This window comes from Arvicola amphibius, chromosome 1, assembly GCF_903992535.2.
Source record: "Arvicola amphibius chromosome 1, mArvAmp1.2, whole genome shotgun sequence".
In the NCBI taxonomy this organism is placed as follows: domain Eukaryota; kingdom Metazoa; phylum Chordata; class Mammalia; order Rodentia; family Cricetidae; genus Arvicola; species Arvicola amphibius.
Window position 1 is genome coordinate 11,969,920 of NC_052047.1, and position 16,688 is coordinate 11,986,607.

The following is a 16,688-nucleotide window of genomic DNA, read 5'->3' on the forward strand; positions in this document are numbered from 1 at the left end:
CGGGCCCGCGTCTCCCCTCACCCCGTCCCCGTCCCGATCCGTCTGGTCTCCGCTCCCCTCGGCCTCCCTCCGCCGCCTCGGTGGTTCCTCAGGCGGCCCGGCCCGGCCCGCCCGCCCCGCGTCCCCTCCGGCCGGTGCCTCTCCCCCCGGCGGGCTGCCTGCATGTCTTTACTGCCCTCAGCCCCGCCGCCACCGCCGCCGCCGCCTCCCCCGCCGCCGCAGCCCCAGCAGTCGCCCCGCCGCCGCCGTCGCCGTCGCCGCCCGGACCCTGGCGCGCTGAATGCAGGTGAGGAGGGGGGCGCGGGCCTGGGCGGCCAGCTCGGCGCGTTCGCCTTCCGGGGCCCGGCCTCCCGCAGCCGCGGGCCCTTGGGGCGAGCGGGCGGGCGTGGGTGTTTGTGTTTGCGTCTGAGGTGTGGAGGGGAGCATCTGTGGGGGCCTGGTGCGCGCGCGCGTGTTTGTGTGTGCGCGCGTGTGTGGTGTTTCCCCTGCCGCGGGGAAATGGCTGCTGTTGCTCGTCCTGGGCCCGCGGAGGAGAATGAGGTAGAGTGTTTTCCGCGCTCCGGAGTAGGACCGGGAGTGGAGCGAGGGGAAGTGAGGTGGGCGAGGGACGTACGTGTGTGGGTGTGTGAGTTGGGACTTTGGCGGGCGGGAGGCGGCCCCGCGGCGAGTGGGTGTGCGTGTGTGCGCGCGTGTGTGTGTGTGCGTGTGAGTGTGGTGGCGGGCGGCGGGAGCCGGCCCGCGTCGCCTCAGGGGGCGCGGGTTCCCGGCCGTGTGCGTGTGGGGAAGGGGCCGGCGGGCGGCGGGGGACCCCTGAGCGGCGTGGTCCTCCCGCTTCGAGGCCCGGAGCTCGGGAGCCTCGCAGGTGAGAAGCGCTCGGCGGGGCTCCGCGGAGGGCAGCGGACGCGGGAGGGAGCGCGGCCCCCGCGGCGGGCGGCGGGGGCTCGGGCCGCGCTGCCCGAGGCTGGGGCCGCGGCAGGAAGCGCGCCGGCCTGCAGCGCGGCCTAACCGTCTTCGCGCCCGCCCGCCCGCCGGCCTCCCGCCCGCCGGCCTCCCCAGACGCTCCCGGGACGCCGTGCTCGCGCGGGCCCTGGGCGCGGCCCAAGCCTGGCCAGGTGAGGGTCGGGGGCGGGACACGCGGGTGGCGGTCGCCTGGGCCGTCCCCCACGGCTCCCGAGGGGAGACGGAGGCAGATTGGGGCGTTCAAACTGCAGGCCTTTCCCCGGCTGGCGGGGGGACCCCGAGGGAAAGTGAATCCAAACAGTCCTTCTCGGAAGACGTGCTCCTCGGAGCCCCCCTCTCCGCCCTTCCCCGAAGGCTGCGTGCGGGGCGAGCCCGAGTCAAGACGTCTTTGTTGTTGTTGTTGATTACTTTAGCGTTGGCCAGATTTTTCCCCCCAACGCTAAGGGAGAGAATCACCCAGGAAAGGCGGGGGCAGGAAGGGAAACTGGCCTTCGTGGCCTGTGCTGCTGGTGGGGTCGGCTCGATCTGGGGAAATTGAAATTGCTCCTGCCCTGCCTCCTGGAGGGAAAGGCGTGGACACATGGAGCCGAGGAGGTCGCCGAGGAAGAGGAAGTTCCCCGAGCTGTCACCTTCGCCGGGCCAGCTCATTTAGCTTAGGCTGTTTAAGGGGGATTGTGCTCAGGAGTTTAGCTGAGCTGCGTGTACGCAGGGGCAGCCCAGCCCAGCGCCCTGAGATGCTACCTCATCCTCTCGGGTCTCAGCATAGCCCTCCCTGGACAACCAAGCATGCTTTCCTCAAGTCTCCCCGACCTAGACCAAGCGGCTTCACGGGGTGCTCCTGGAAAGCTATTTTAGAAGGACCAAATCAGAAAACGGACCTAAAGGTAAACCTGCTGATGGACGGAGTGCTTCGCAGGACTATTTATAAACGGCCTCTGATTGCCTTGCCCGTTTGCCTCACTGTCTTCACAGGGGTGCTTACTTAGCCCACACAGTTAGACCTTGCCTGTGGGTGCAGTCCCAGGACGGATTGGATGCTTTTAGGCTGTGGTCAGTGTGATGGCCAGAGACTGCTCTTTCTGAACCTGGTCTCACAAAGAAACAGTATGTTGTTCGCTGGGAAGCTGGGGGTGGGGTGAGGAGGAGTTAAAGCTGTTTTCTATTACCAGCACTTGAAGAACAGCCTGATGTGTGCAGTTCAATGGAAAAGCTCTTTAACTTTTACAGACCTATTAGAACCACGGCCATGAAATTCGTATTTGTTCTCGTATTCTCTTTCTCATTAGAATATCTAGAGGGTTTTTTTTTTTTCTTTTCAGTAAGGTAAGACTAGGATGAGAAAACATGCTTGGCACGTAGTGGATGCTTTATTTTTGTACTGCCTGCAAAAACTCTGATTTTAAGTGTTGAAACGCATTTTTAAGTACAAATACTCATTAATTACCTAGAACGATTGCTTAACTGACTTAGGGACCAAGAAAATACAGCTAGGGATGTAGCTTTGTGTACAACTTACCTTGCATGTGTGAAGCCCTGGGTTTGGTTTTCAACACTGAAGGGCAAAGGAAGTGTTTTTGTTTTTTGTTTTTTTTTTTTTTTTTTTTTTTTTTTTTTTTTTTTTGGGGGGGGGCCTTCGAGATAGAGAAAGTGTTTGTGAGCATAATGAGATATACTTTTTCTAGAAATAAAGTTTTCATTGGAGCTTTACATGTGAGTTTATAGTAAATAGCAATATTTGATGTGCTTTATATTTTTGAATAGTCTCTTAGTTTCATTACTTAAGAATTTTTGTAACATATCCCCTGGGGGAGGATTCTAAGTTCTGTACAAGTCTGAATGCAATCAAACGTTAAAATGGATCAGAGAACGAGAATTGTGTCATAAAAGTGTTCTTCCAGTTCATGTTATTGATTCTGGTAAATAAAACCTTTAGGAGTCCCTTTCTGAGTGTCAGCAAAGCTTTTCTACCATCTTATGATAATTTGCTATTTCACATTATTTTGTATAGAGTGATAAATGTGTTAATCATTGAATTTTAAGTTTTTTTAAATTTAATTTTGATTTATGTTTTTGGAAAACTGTAATAGTGAGGAGTATAAAGTAAAACCAGGAAAGATTAAAAGAATCACAAGTTTTTTTTTTTTTAAAGATTTGTTTATTTGTTATGTATACAGTATTCTCAGTATTCTGTCTGCATGTATGCCTGCAGGCCAGAAGAGGACACCAGATCTCATTACAGATGGTTGTGAGCCACCATGTGGTTGCTGGGAATTGAACTCAGGACCTTTGGAAGAGCAGGCAGTGCTCTTAACCGCTGAGCCATCTCTCCAGCCCCACAAGTTTTAAAATTACTTGCTTTTTAAAAAAATTTTTGAGGGGCTTGCCCTGTGATGTAAGCTTCCTCAGACTCATCCTCCTCCTGCCTCAGCCTCCTTATGCAGTTATAGGCAGTTGCCATTTCACTTGGTTCTAATCTAAGGTCCCACCTTTCCTTTTAGGGATGGGGGTGAAGACAGAACAGTGAGAATATGAGAATAATTTCATTGAGAGTTAAGGTCATGTCTCTTGAAAAATACTAATTTTGAGGTTAGAGAGGCGGCTGAGCGATTCAGAGAGCATAGTGCTACACAGAGGGGCCAGAGTTGTACTCCCAGCGCCCATGTTGGACAGCTGATAACTGCCTGTAATGCCAGCTCTATGGGATCTGACACTCTTCTGGCTTCCACATAACTATTTATAGACACACACACTTATAATTAAAAATAAAAAATGGTTCTTTGAAACATCAGTGCCTCTAGTTAGATTTTATCTTTGTTTTAACAACAATGATCTTAATATATTTTCTAAATTTTGTACATATACAGTGAGGTTTTCTAAAATTCCAAAGTATTCAGTGAAAGTTTTGATATATAACCAGTGAAAATTATATGTGTGTGTATATATATTATATATGTGTTTATAGGGTTAGCTTTTATTAGAAGGCAAAATATACTTTGATTTACATAAAACTGAACATACAAGGTGTTAAGTATCACTGTTACATTTTCAAAGAAATTTGTTTTGATTTCCCTCCTATCACTCCAGCCCTTTAACCCTTTGTTTTACTCCTGCACCCCTGTCTGATTTCATGTCATGTATGTTCTTTCATGCTTCGTCTCCCTCCTCAGAGTCTCTACTCTTTCTTGGAGTCCATTCTAGTATAAGTGGGAATATAAATATCCAACTTTATTCCTACTTGTATACATATGTATGTACAAGCTAGAATCTGCATATGAAGAGAGAATGTTGGTTTTGTCTTTCTGTATTTGGATCAGTTGGCTTAATATGTTTTCCAGGCCACCCATTTTCTTGAAAATTATTCTTTACAGCCGAGTAGAATTTTATTGTGTCTGTATACCACATTTTCATTATGGGTATCTAGGCTGATTGCATTTCCTTGCTGTCATGAATATAGCATCAATAAATATGAATGTGAATCTTTATTACTGTCAGGATATAGAGTCTTGAGTATATATATTAGGAGTGATAACAGCTGGATCATATGACTGCCCTGTTTTTAATTTTTTTGAGGTAATTTCTGTACTGGCTGTACTAGTTTACACTCCCACCAGCAGTGAGTAGGGATTCCTCTATCCTCACATCCTCTTCAGTCTGCTTTGATTATAGGTACGTGCCTATAATCCCACCCCTTGTGAGGCAGAGGCAGAATCCTGTAGTTCAGGTCAGTTCAGGCTGACAAACCAAACTACCCCTCTCCCAAAACCAAAAAAGCCCCCTACTCCAAACAAACAAAAGAACCAAGAAAGTGGATAGTTTATTTTTAACTGGAAATATTCATCCTTTTTGTTTAAACTAAAGAAATTACAACAAAATCAAGGTGGAATATTATTAGATTTTGAAAGGTGGTCTAAAGGAATTTAAAACAACTTTTCCAGAATATTCATTATAAACACCTTTAATTAAGAGGGATTAAAATATTTAGAAATTTCTGTCTGTACTGCTAATGCCGATTATGGCAATAACTTTACCACAAAATTTTAGTGCTTTAACATGCAGAAGTTTGAATGTCCTGGTTAGCATGGTTGTTGTCTTGTAACCTACTTTAGTGCACCTTATGTTTTGTGACTCCTCCATTCCTAGGATCTTGGATTCTGTTTATTGCTCACAGACTATTTCTTAAGAACTGAAAGGGACGTTTCCCCAAATTTCATTGGCAAGAATTTGTTATAGAGCATTATTTAAATACAGTGAATGTGAAAACCCTGGATGGGAAGTAAGTTTATTCTTGCTACAGAGGGCTTCAGGGTATTAGTTTAGATGATAGTATATATGTAGTGATATTTTGTTTCTGTTCTAACAAATAAAGTTTGCCTGAAAACCGGAGTTGAGAGCTAAGCCACTAGTTAGCCAAAGAGTCAAGGCTTGGTGGCACACACTTTTAATTCCAGCACTCGGGGGACAGAGGCAGACAGGGCTCTGTGCAATCAAGTTCACCCTGGGCTACATGAGATTGAATCTGAGAAACAGCTCACACAAAGATGATCCCAGCACTTGGGATCACACGCCTTTAATCCCAGCACTAGGGAGGTGGAGTGATAGGCCTGGGCAGAGAGAGAAATATAAGGTGGGAGAAGACAGGAGCTCAGATGCAGTCTGAGGACTCAGGGACAGGATCGCCCTTTCTTTCTGAGGCTCTGGTAGAGGAAAAAGGTCTCTCTAGTGGCTGACTGCTCTGCTTCTCTGATCTCCCAGCTTTCACTCCCTGATGTCTGACTCTGTTCTGGGTTTTTATTAAGACTGAGTAGAGTATGTGCAACACGCATACTTGTAAAATTATATCTAAAAGTTGAATTATAATACTTAAGGAAATCCTTTCCATCTTCAAAGTAAAATTTGAGGGGAAAAGGGTAGGAAAGGAGAGGAAAGGGAATGAGGAGCCACAAGGAGACAGGGACACAACTCTGATGGGAAAGGCTTAAGTGGCAAATGGACTTGACCAACTGTTTAAAGGTTTGCAATTTCATGAGAACTTACAAATTTAGTTGCGTTTGGTAGGCATGTCTTTTACTGTGAAATAACTGGTAGTAATTGTGGTTTACTGGGTTCTGGTTGTTTGATTTGTTTCCTATATTTTGAAATCAATTGGTTTAACTGTGAGCCAGAATTCTGAATTTCAGTTTCTGGGGTTTAATTTTACAGAAAACTTTTTTCTCTTTCTAAATTTCTTTTACTATTTTTTTTACTTCAAAGAAATGTCATTTAGGTGAACCATGCCATATTCTGTTTCCTTTTGCTATTTAGTAATTTTAAAGTTGTTAAAATAATATATGTGAGTCTTAATCCGGAAATAACAACAAAGACATCAAAGTAAACAACAAAAATGTAATTATTAATCTATGTTCTATGCTTCACAATGAAAATAACTACATCTTTGCTTTACTAACTGCACTGACACTGGACTTCTAGTACATGAAATAGATATTATCTCTGGATGACTTCAATTTTAATTGAGTCATAGTGTATTCTTTCATTGCCTAGGAATCTTACAGTGTAAAACCCTGACTCATTTGCTTACTTCTTCCCCAAGAACTTGACTATGTATCTCTTAGTATTCCTTTACCTTGGTTATGGATCTCATTCACTTGGCCTTTCCCCGTTTCTCCCCTCCTCACTCCTTTCCTCTCTTTTATTCCTTCCTTCCCTCCTCTTCCTGCCTGCTCTTCTCCCTTACTCTCTGTCTTACTCCCCTCTGAGGAGGAATTTTGAGTGGTTCAGTTAGTTTCTTTATGGTAAATATTTCTAATGTTTTACATCTTGAAAACTGGAGCCCATTAATTGCTAACCAAACCTTTAATCCAGAGTTTGCAGAGAACATTCTAGATTCACATCATAAGAATAACATAAGAGTAACGTAACAGTGCAAAATTGTTCCGGGTTTGAAAACTCTGAATCAGGACAAGTGTTATTTAGCTGGTGTCTTAGTTTACTATTCGATTACTGTGAAGAGATGCCATGATCAAGGCAAAAAAAAAAAAAAAAAATTTATCGGGCACTTGCTTATATTTATCAAGGATGAGCCTTTGAACCCTCATGGCAGTGAGCATGATATCAGGCAAGCAGGTATGGCCCCCTAGCAGTAGCCAAGCAGCAAGTTGGAGAGAGAACACTAACTGGGAATGGTGTGAGACCTCAGAGCCCACCTTCCAGTGACACACCTCTTCCAACAAGGCCACACCTTCTAGTCCTTCCCAGTCCACCAATTGGGAATCATTCAGATACATTCATACAGCCATACTGGGCATGGGGACACACCTAAAATCTCAGCAGTTGGAGGACTATGGCAGGAGAGTAGTAAGTTCAAGACAGGGTTCTGCTATATAGCAAGACCCTGTTTATAAAGGAAATAATTTTAAAAGGAACCACAAACCCATGCCTAACCAATTATTACGTATTTATTAATTTTTAAATGGCTATAAGCTGTTGAATTTAGGGGCCTAGGAAATGAAGACATTTAAAGTACAATGTTTTGTGTGTAGTAAGAATATGTAATGTTGAAGTTGAACCTAGGGTGCTAAGCATACTATCTCTGTGTCCTATCATTCACTGAGTTAAAATAGTCAGCCTGCTTTTCGTTCCCTCCCTCCCTTTTGGATCAAGTCTTTACTGTGGGATGGAACTAATATTTTTTAGATTACTGAATACCAAGGACTAAGAAAATTCACTCCCACAGGCTCTGCACATGTAATCTAATCTTTCTTAAAATACTGTGATATAGACAGTATGATTCTTAAGAATTTGAGCCATGAACCTTCCATATTGTAGCTACCAGAAATTCATTTAATTTCTCCATGTTTCAGTTTCTTCATCTGTAATAAGAAGATAGTAATAGCACTTATCTCAGAGTTAAATACTGATTAAATGATCTAATTCTCATAAAGTGTTTAGAATGATATCTAACAGATCTGATAACTTCAATATATCTAGCTGTTGCAGCTTATTATTATTAGTAAACATGCAAGTTACTTAACATTCCTGGTTACATTGAGTCCTGTTTGACTCCAGAGTGCCTATTATTCCATGCATAGGGCATTTAAGTCTGGTTATAGCAAACAAGTGAATATGCTAACTGACGGTAACATTCAGTGCTGTTATGAACAGTACATAATATGTTTTAACTTACAGGGATGAGTAAGCAGAGGTAGAAGTCCTTTTTTTCCCCTTTATGATGAAATGAAAGGAAGGCAAGGAAATAGGTTACAGCAACATCCTTATCATTTTCTTACATTCCTTTTGTTCCTTTGTATTAGTTATCATCAGATTTTTGTAAATTTTATTGCACCTTCTATTTCATACTTAAAATGTTTCAGTTATAATAATAGTTAATATTTTAATACTTTCTGGTTATACATTGTGTGCTAGATTGAGTTAGTAGACTTTCAGTAAAGTTGTAAATATTTTGATTTTGAGGGTCACATAAGATCTTTATTACATATTCTGCTATTACTATTGTTGTAATTTTAGTTCTTTCATCTGAGGCAGGATTTTACTTTACAGCTCAAGCTATTCTATAACTCAAGACACTCCTCTTATCTCAATCTATCTAGTATTAGAATTGCAGATGTGAGCCATCATATCCAGCTAATTTTTTTTTTTTAGTTATTAAAGATATAAAAATTTAACTGGGTGGTGGTGGTGCATTCCTTTATCCTCAGCACTCAAGAAGCAGAGGCCGGTGAATCTCTGAGTTTGAGGGCAGTGGGACCTATACAGCTAGTTCCAGGACAGCAAGGGATACCCAGAGAAACCCTGTCTCAAAAAACAAAAAGCAAAAAATAAATAAAAATTAGTAACTACTATCAAGTCAGGGTGTGAGCATTTACTGTCTCTATGTTAGATTTAAATGAAATATCATTTTTCTTTATAGTATTGGTGAGATTGATATTATTAATCCCTACTGTATATTTTAATGAGAATGCTAAAATTTAACGGATTTCATGACGATCTATATATTAAGTGGAGGATTGACAATTAGGTTGTTGAAATTCCTAACCTGTGTGTTTTCCAGGATGTTTTTCTGTTGCCTAGTCTCCTAGAATACAGAGCACATTTCATACCATTATAAGGAAGGCCCAACAAGATCTTTTCTTTGAGTACCTCTCCAGTTTTATTATTTATTCCTCGTTCTTCTCACATATTCCCTAGCTTAGCATAGTGAGTGACGTACAGTCTGCTCCGTGCTTGAAATGTGCCTGCAGTACCTTATACTTTATGACCCCACTGACTGCTTCAATAATTCACCTCAGGTGCTGCTTAATCTGGGAAACCTTATCTGACACTTTCAGGCTTTGCTTTATGACTTTCCTTGTGTGCCTTTAGCATCCTGTGTGTTCCTCTTGGATAAAATTTGCCACAGGGTCTTAAAATTACTTGGTTTATGTCTTGGCTTTGCTTCTAGACTATGTCATTTTGAAACATAAAGATGATGTATACTTCATCTTTGTGACTTAAGTGTTCGAAACATAATAAGAAATATGTAATGCTTTGTATATAGTAAGAACTTAGGAAATGTGTATTAAATACATAAGTGTCCTTGTAAGCAGTGGAAAGTACATCAAAAAATATATATTTGCAGATGTTAAGTTTTTGGAAAGGCAACTTAACTTCTGGTTAACTTGAATAATAGGAACATGAAGTTAATGGGGCAGATTAAAGCATGATTTTAAGTAGGATCTGTTCCTACATAAGGGATGTTAGTTTTGTCTTTGGTCATTGACACAGATTTTAATTTTAGAGCAGCAAGTATTTTTAAAATGCCTATGTTGAGGTTTTTTACTAATATTTAATTTGAAAGTTACAATGTGGCTTTATTTTAGAAGCATTCATTAATTAACCAGACACTTATTTTTACTGGTAGATACTCTATAACTCTGAAATCTCTTACTTACCTATACTATTAAAGACTTCGGGAACCATTGGATGATTTGAGCATGTTGATAAAAGTTTAAAGTTTACTCATTCTTTTTCAAACTGTGCTAGGGATGGAATCTGGGTCTTACACACAGGTGAACACCTGATTACTGGGATTTATGTTTAAGAATATTAACCTGACCATTTGAAGAAGGCCTAGCTTGAGTTGAGCAACCTGAGTACCAGTCCAGCCTGAAAGGTGGTATAGCTTTCATCCTTCAATGAAGAAGCTTATTTTTGCAGCACATGGAGGACACTACAGAAAACCACAGCTGATCAAAATGCAAAAAATAAGTGACTGTGAAGTGCTCAACCCCATTGGGCACATCTGCAATGAAACCCCTATGAAGAGGGGTCAGGAAGAGTATAAGAGCCAGAAAACCAGATTGCCTGCTGCAAAGACAGGACAGGGAAGCTGAACCATGAAATCTCAACAACATGGTTGCCTTAACAAGACCTGCATAATGACAACACCATTCAACATGCCAGTGTAAATGGGTTAATCTCACAAGATCCACATCTGCATGAAGAGCTTTAGGGAGAGGGAGAGGGAGCTTTATCCAGTGACAAGTCCTTTGATATCCAGTTTCGATATTCAGTCCCAAACACATGTTGATTAATCAAGTAACGTAAAATGATGGACTTAGTAGGGTGTGTGTGTGTGTGTGTGTGTGTGGTGGAGAAAAAGTAGAAATGATGTATGTACACAGCTCATGGATGAAATTTTCAGTAAATGAAAATTTTAGATTAATCTGGTAGACAAGAGGCATCAGTTGGAATGAGAATAAGTTTCTTTTAAGATTTAGAATTAAAATATAAATCAAGAAATAGGTTTAAAGTGGTGTTGTAGATATAATCAAAACATTGAATGAAATTCTCAAGGAACTAATAAAATAGATTTATGTTGGGATGAAAAAAGAAAGCTTTCAAGGCACATTGGTTATTTTATATGAAGGAGAGATCTCAGAGTAAGTGAGAATATGCCGAAAAGTCGTTTCAGGGAAGGGAATAATGAATTTTGTGTTAGTGGTGGCACAAGTCTTACTGTTAGCATTTGAGAAGCAGAACATCTAGATCTCTAAGTTTGAACCCAGTCTTACCAGTATACTGAGTTCTACTCAGACCAGCCAGGGCTATATAGTGAAATCCTGTCTTTAAAAAAAAAAAAAAATGTTAGAGAAATAGGTTGCTGCAATCTCTACTGGAGTGGTTTTTGTAATTTAGGCCCTTCTTAATTTTTGGCTGAGTGTCTTCAGTATTGACTTCCTGGCCTGTAAACTTCATAGGTTGTTAACTTTTGCTGGGTTCTGAGAACACCGTTGATAGCCTGGAGAAGGCTGTGTTCTTTTGCATAGTAATTGAAGGTAAATGAAAGGAAATAAATTGGATTGAAAAGGAACCTGTTGGGCTGAGTGTTTATCTTATTTGGTGTAGAGTGCAAATTAGCATCACTTACTGTTGATTCTGTTACCACCACATATAATTGGCTGTAGTGGCCCTCACCTGTAATCCAGCACTTTGGAGATGGAGGCAAGAGGATCAGAAGTTCAAGGTTCCTTGGCCATTTAGGGGAGTTCAGGGATATCGTGGCATACACCTTGTCTCAAAAAGAAAAAGAAAATTAGCTCTTCCCCTAAAAATTCGTAACCAAACAAAACTCTTAATTGAAATACCAAAATTAATAAAAACAAATGTGATATGAAAGTATTTGTACTTTCTTATATTATTACATTATATGTAAATGGTGAAAATATTCTAAGATTTTTGTAACAACTATATTGTGACATGAATATTAAGTTCTATTTTTGACAAAGGTCATAGTTACTGCTATCACTACTGTGTAGGTTGTCAAGGTCTCTGAAATCTGTGATACAGTTCCTTAATACAGATTCACAGATTCCCTGATATTCATGGGCCCCAGGTTAACAGTATATGCTTATTGTCTCCTGGATTTTTCTCAACTTTGTTTATTTTTTTATGTTAGTTATTTACTTTTCTTTACAGATGGTAATGATTTTGTTGCTTTTTGTCGTTTTGAAACTAATATATGCTTTAAAAAGAAAAACTTGAAATGATACTAAATGGGATCATTTCCTGGTAATTTTTTTCTCATAGTAATTAAGACTGTTAGTATATTATATGGAACTGTTATCTGAGCAATAGGCTTATATAGCCACACATATTTTTACATACAAATAAAGTAAAATCATATTGTATATGCCTTTTTTATTAAAACACATCACATTAATTTTTTATCCACAGGTATATTTTATGCTTTCAAATTTTATAATACCACTAAAATTTCATGTGCCACATTACAAAATGCTAAATTTCCTGTTTTAAAGTGTATCTCAATGATTTTAGTATAGCCATATTATTATAAATGTATCACATGCATAGTATATCAATCACAAAAAAAACCTAATATCGAACATCATCTCTAATTCCCCTTTCTGCTTGCAGCTATGAGCTACTTTCTGGTTGTTCTGTTGTTGTGAAAAAAAAAAAAGTTCTGTTTTGAGACAGATTTTCATCATGTGTCCTGGCTGACTTGGAACTCACAGATAACTGCCTGACCTGCCTCCTGAGTGCTGGGATTCATACTTGGTTTTATGGATTGACTGTTTTAGGCATTTAGTGAAAGTGGAAGCATAGACTTGACCTTTTATGTCAGGCTTCTTTCATTTAGCATAATGAATGCTTCAAGAATAAGCCTTTTGGGAGAGAGAGATGGAGAGATGGCTTAGAGGTTAAGAGCATTGCCTGCTCTTCCAAAGGTCCTGAGTTCAACTCCCAGCAACCACATGGTGGCTCACAAACATCTGTAATGGGGTCTGGTGCCCTCTTCTGGCCCGCAGGCATACACACAGACAGAATATTGTATACATAATAAATAAATAAATATTTTTTTAAAAAAAGAATAAGCCTTTTGGTAACATGTAATAGTACTTTTTTTTTTTTTTTTTTTGAGACAGGGTCTCCTGTGTCACTAGCTAGCTTCCAAGATGCCATGGATATTGTGTAGGATGTAACCAAGGATGATCTCGAACTCTGTGTCCTTCTGCCTCTACTTTCCAAGTGTTGGCCAGTATAGACATGCGTATCACTATACCCAGTTTATGCAGTGCTGTGGATCAAATCCAGGGCTTTGTATACATTAGGCAATCTTTGTACAACTGATCTACTTGCCTAGTCCTCATTTTTATGGCTAAATTGCCTTTGTTTGCATGTGGATATTTTTGGCTATTCTGAATAATTTTGCTGTAATATTAGTGTATATATATTTGTTGGCATATGTTTTAATTTTTTTGAGTATATTCCTAAGAATGGAATTTCTGGGTCATATGGTAATTCTCTGTATGAGTTTTTGAGTAAAGAACATGTTTTATATTTCTTTAAGTCATGAGTTGTTTTTTTTTTTTATTTTTTATTTTTCGAGACAGGGTTTCTCTGTGGCTTTGGAGCCTGTCCTAGAACTAGCTCTTGTAGACCAGGCTGGCCTCGAACTCACAGAGATTTGCCTGCCTCTGCCTCCCGAGTGCTGGGATTAAAGGCGTGCGCGACCACCACCCGGCTTAGTCATGAGTTTTAGTGGCTCCACTTTTGATACTTGATTAATTTATTCAATCTCCTGATAGTTGATAATTGAGTTGATTTTTGGTGGTTATCAAAGTGAAAATGTATATAATGTCTTTGAATGCTTTTGTGTATGTTTTGTTTGCTTGTGTATGGGGTTGCTCACTTGATGTTTGTGGAGACCAGAGTGTTGGGATGTCTTCCTTGGTTCCATTCTAGATCCGATATAGGTGCTGGGATCTTGAATTCAGACCCCCATGTTTTTCTTAGCAAGCACGAATTCCATCACCTCCACAGCTCCCATATGCTTTTTTAAAGGATAAATTTCTACAGGTGGATTTGCAGAATCAAAAACTATATTATTTTGATAAACCTTGCCAGATTACTCTTTATTTTTTTAATATTTATTTATTTATTAAGTATACAGTATTCTGTCTGCTTGCATGCCTGCAGGCACCAGACCTCATTACAGGTGGTTGTGAGCCACCATGTGGTTGCTGGGAATTGAACTCAGGACCTTTGGAAGAGCAGGCAGTGCTCTTAACCTCTGAGCCATTTCTCCAGCCCCAGATTACTCTTTAGATATGTATAAAAATTTACTACCATGGGGGTTGGGGACTGAAAACGCATAGCTCTGTGGTAGAGTGCTTGGTTTAGCATGCCTGAGGTCTTGAGTTCTGTTCACAGCACTGAAAAAAAAAAAATCCACCAGTTTTATAGAAAATGCTTGCTTCTCCAAGCTCGTTTTTTCCCTTCTCATTTTAATTGTTTGGATAGAATGTGATAAACATTTTTCCCCCAAGTCCCCGTCCCTCCTCCCCTCTCTCATTCCACCCTGTCTCCAAACTCCTATTCATGTTAATCATTGCTATTCTGAGAACAGTCATATATATATTACATATTTTAAAATACTAAGAGTTTTTTATGTATACGTTTTTGGATACTTCTGTATTGCTTTATGACTTGCCTGATCATGACCCCATGACCCCATATATTTCTATTGGAATATATACAGTTTTTCTTACCGAGGGGTTATACTAAAAACAGCAAAAAGAATCCATGGTACTGCCACTTATATATGTTTAAGACAAGGTTTTCCTGACTGGACTGAAACTCTTTCTGTGGACCAGACTGGGCTTGAACTCAAGAGGTCTATCTACTTCTGCCTCCTGAGTACTAAAATTAAAGGTGTGTCCCCATGCCTGGCTCATCTGTAATAATTATAATGACCTTTGCCTTGCTGAAAAGTTCTCTGTACACTAAGACTGTAACTTGCTTTTTCTGCTTGTTTTTCTAGGAATATGCAGAACTAAATTTAGCATGACTTAGTCAGAGCTTAGGTTTTATAGTTAGACTTAATTTATCTTTCATAGTGGTGGATTTTTTGTTTTGTTTTTTTTCATGTTAAGGGTTAAATAATAGGCTACACAAGTATTATTTCTGAGCTTATCTCCAGCACTTAATCTATGTTTAAATTCCAGTTAATTGCTTCTTGGGCTTTTGGCCAAGATCAGGTGTAGCATCTGTTCTTATCAGTTTGCTATGTGATGTATTATCTCTCCAGGAACAATATATTATGTATGTTTTTGGAAAAAGTAAATAGAATTGGAACATGTTATGCATTCAGTACATGTATAGACCTGGTATTGCAAGAATAGTAAACTGTTAGAACTTAAAGAAATTCTACTAACATCATCTGTGGAGTATTGGATGTTTCGCAGCTTTTCTGTATATCAATTTCCTTCCCTGTAAACTAGCAGTTAATATGCAATTCATAATGTTAGTGAAATGAAACATGAGAGTACATACAGATCCATCTAGGCATGTGCTGGGCATTTAGTCATGTCTTCTAACTTATAAACCCCGTCTTTCTTTATCCTACTAAAATTGGGTTCAGAAGATAAGAGTTTCAAGATAGTGTGATCCTCAGTTTCAAAACTAGAAAAGTCATTTGGGATTAGTACTGATTGGAAAGAGAGCAAATCTTCAGTTAGTAATTAAGAAGTCACTTGGTCTGGATCTGCTTCCGACAGAGGAATCTAAAATAGCTGGAAGACACTTAAGGAAATGTTCAACATCCTTAGCCATCAGAGAAATGCAAGTCAGAACAACTCTGAGATTCCATCTTACACTTGTAAGAATGGCCAATATCAAAAACACTAAAGACAACTTATGCTGGAGAGGATGTGGGGTAAAGGGAACACTTCTGCATTGCTGTTGGAAGTGTTAGCTGGTACAGCCCTTTTGAATCTCAGTATGGCGATTTCTCAGAAAATTAGGCAACAATAAAGACCTAGCAATACCACTTTTGAGTATATACCCAAAAGATGCTCAATTGTGCACAAGGACATGTGCTCAACTATGTTTATAGTAGCATTGTTTGTCATAGCCAGAACCTGGAAACAACCTAAATACCCCTCGAGCGAAGAACGGATAAAGAAAATGTGGTACATTTACACAATGGAGTACTACACAGCAGAAAAAATAATGACATCTTGAAATTTGCAGTCAAATGGATGGATCTAGAAAACATATTGAGCATTTTTTCAGTTGTAATACTGGATATGGATTGTGTGTAATTAAGTTTCAAAAATTGATAGCAAATACCATTTTTTGACTCTGCAACTACCTGTTATTCCTAGTATATTAAATGTGTATACTGTTACTGTTTTGTTTTGTAGTAGCTAATGGAACAAAAATGTAGTTTTTAATACCAGAACTAGACATTTGCTCCTCTCTAACCTTTAATGAGTTAATTATGGAGGCACTGTAGGTCTAAAATTTGGAAGAACATTATATTTTGTGCGCTTTTTTGCTTTTGTAGAGCCAAGAAAACAGAAATTGAAGTTAAAGGTTCTGGGGCATTTGTAGGAAATGAACAAATTAATTTCTTCTGATAAAATACAGGTTTCTCTTTCAGTGGCCAGCTTGTTTTTACTTTGGGCCATAGCATGGGAACATTCTTGACTCAGAGCCTTTGTAAATTCTCAAGTTGTTTATTCTTTTAACCATTTATTTTAGGAGGAACTATTTTCAAGTTTTCCTTTTTTTTTTCTTTTTGCACAAAGCACTGCCTGTTGGTAGGGGTTTGTATGAGTAGAATGGATATTTTGGTGAGAAATTAATCTTGCCCCATTTTCCCTCCCCCAAAGGTTTGATCCTTTTGTTTAGTGTTGTTTTGGATG

At 40.1% G+C, this 16,688-nt stretch overlaps 1 protein-coding gene and 1 non-coding gene across 5 annotated transcripts in view; both read left to right on the forward strand.

Annotated features, from left to right (window-relative positions):
- Cnot6l (CCR4-NOT transcription complex subunit 6 like) overlaps nt 1-16,688 on the forward strand; it is an 80,001-nt gene that overhangs the window by 1,853 nt on the left and 61,460 nt on the right. The window contains exon 1 of one of the 4 annotated variants that reach the window (XM_038335644.2): nt 231-286. The exons of 1 other annotated variant lie outside the window; for it this stretch is intronic. Coding sequence is in view for 1 of the 3 variants with exons in the window: in XM_038335636.2 (XP_038191564.1) it covers nt 536-540 (5 nt within the window). In the remaining 2 variants the exon portion in view is untranslated. Of the gene's footprint in view, nt 1-230; nt 287-415; nt 541-1,962; nt 2,065-16,688 lie in introns of those variants that run through there. 2 more of the 4 variants (XM_038335636.2, XM_038335658.2) reach the window with 2 other exon arrangements.
- LOC119806160 lies at nt 14,988-15,171 on the forward strand. Its single transcript, XR_005284175.1, has one exon. It is a non-coding gene; the product is annotated as a U2 spliceosomal RNA (small nuclear RNA).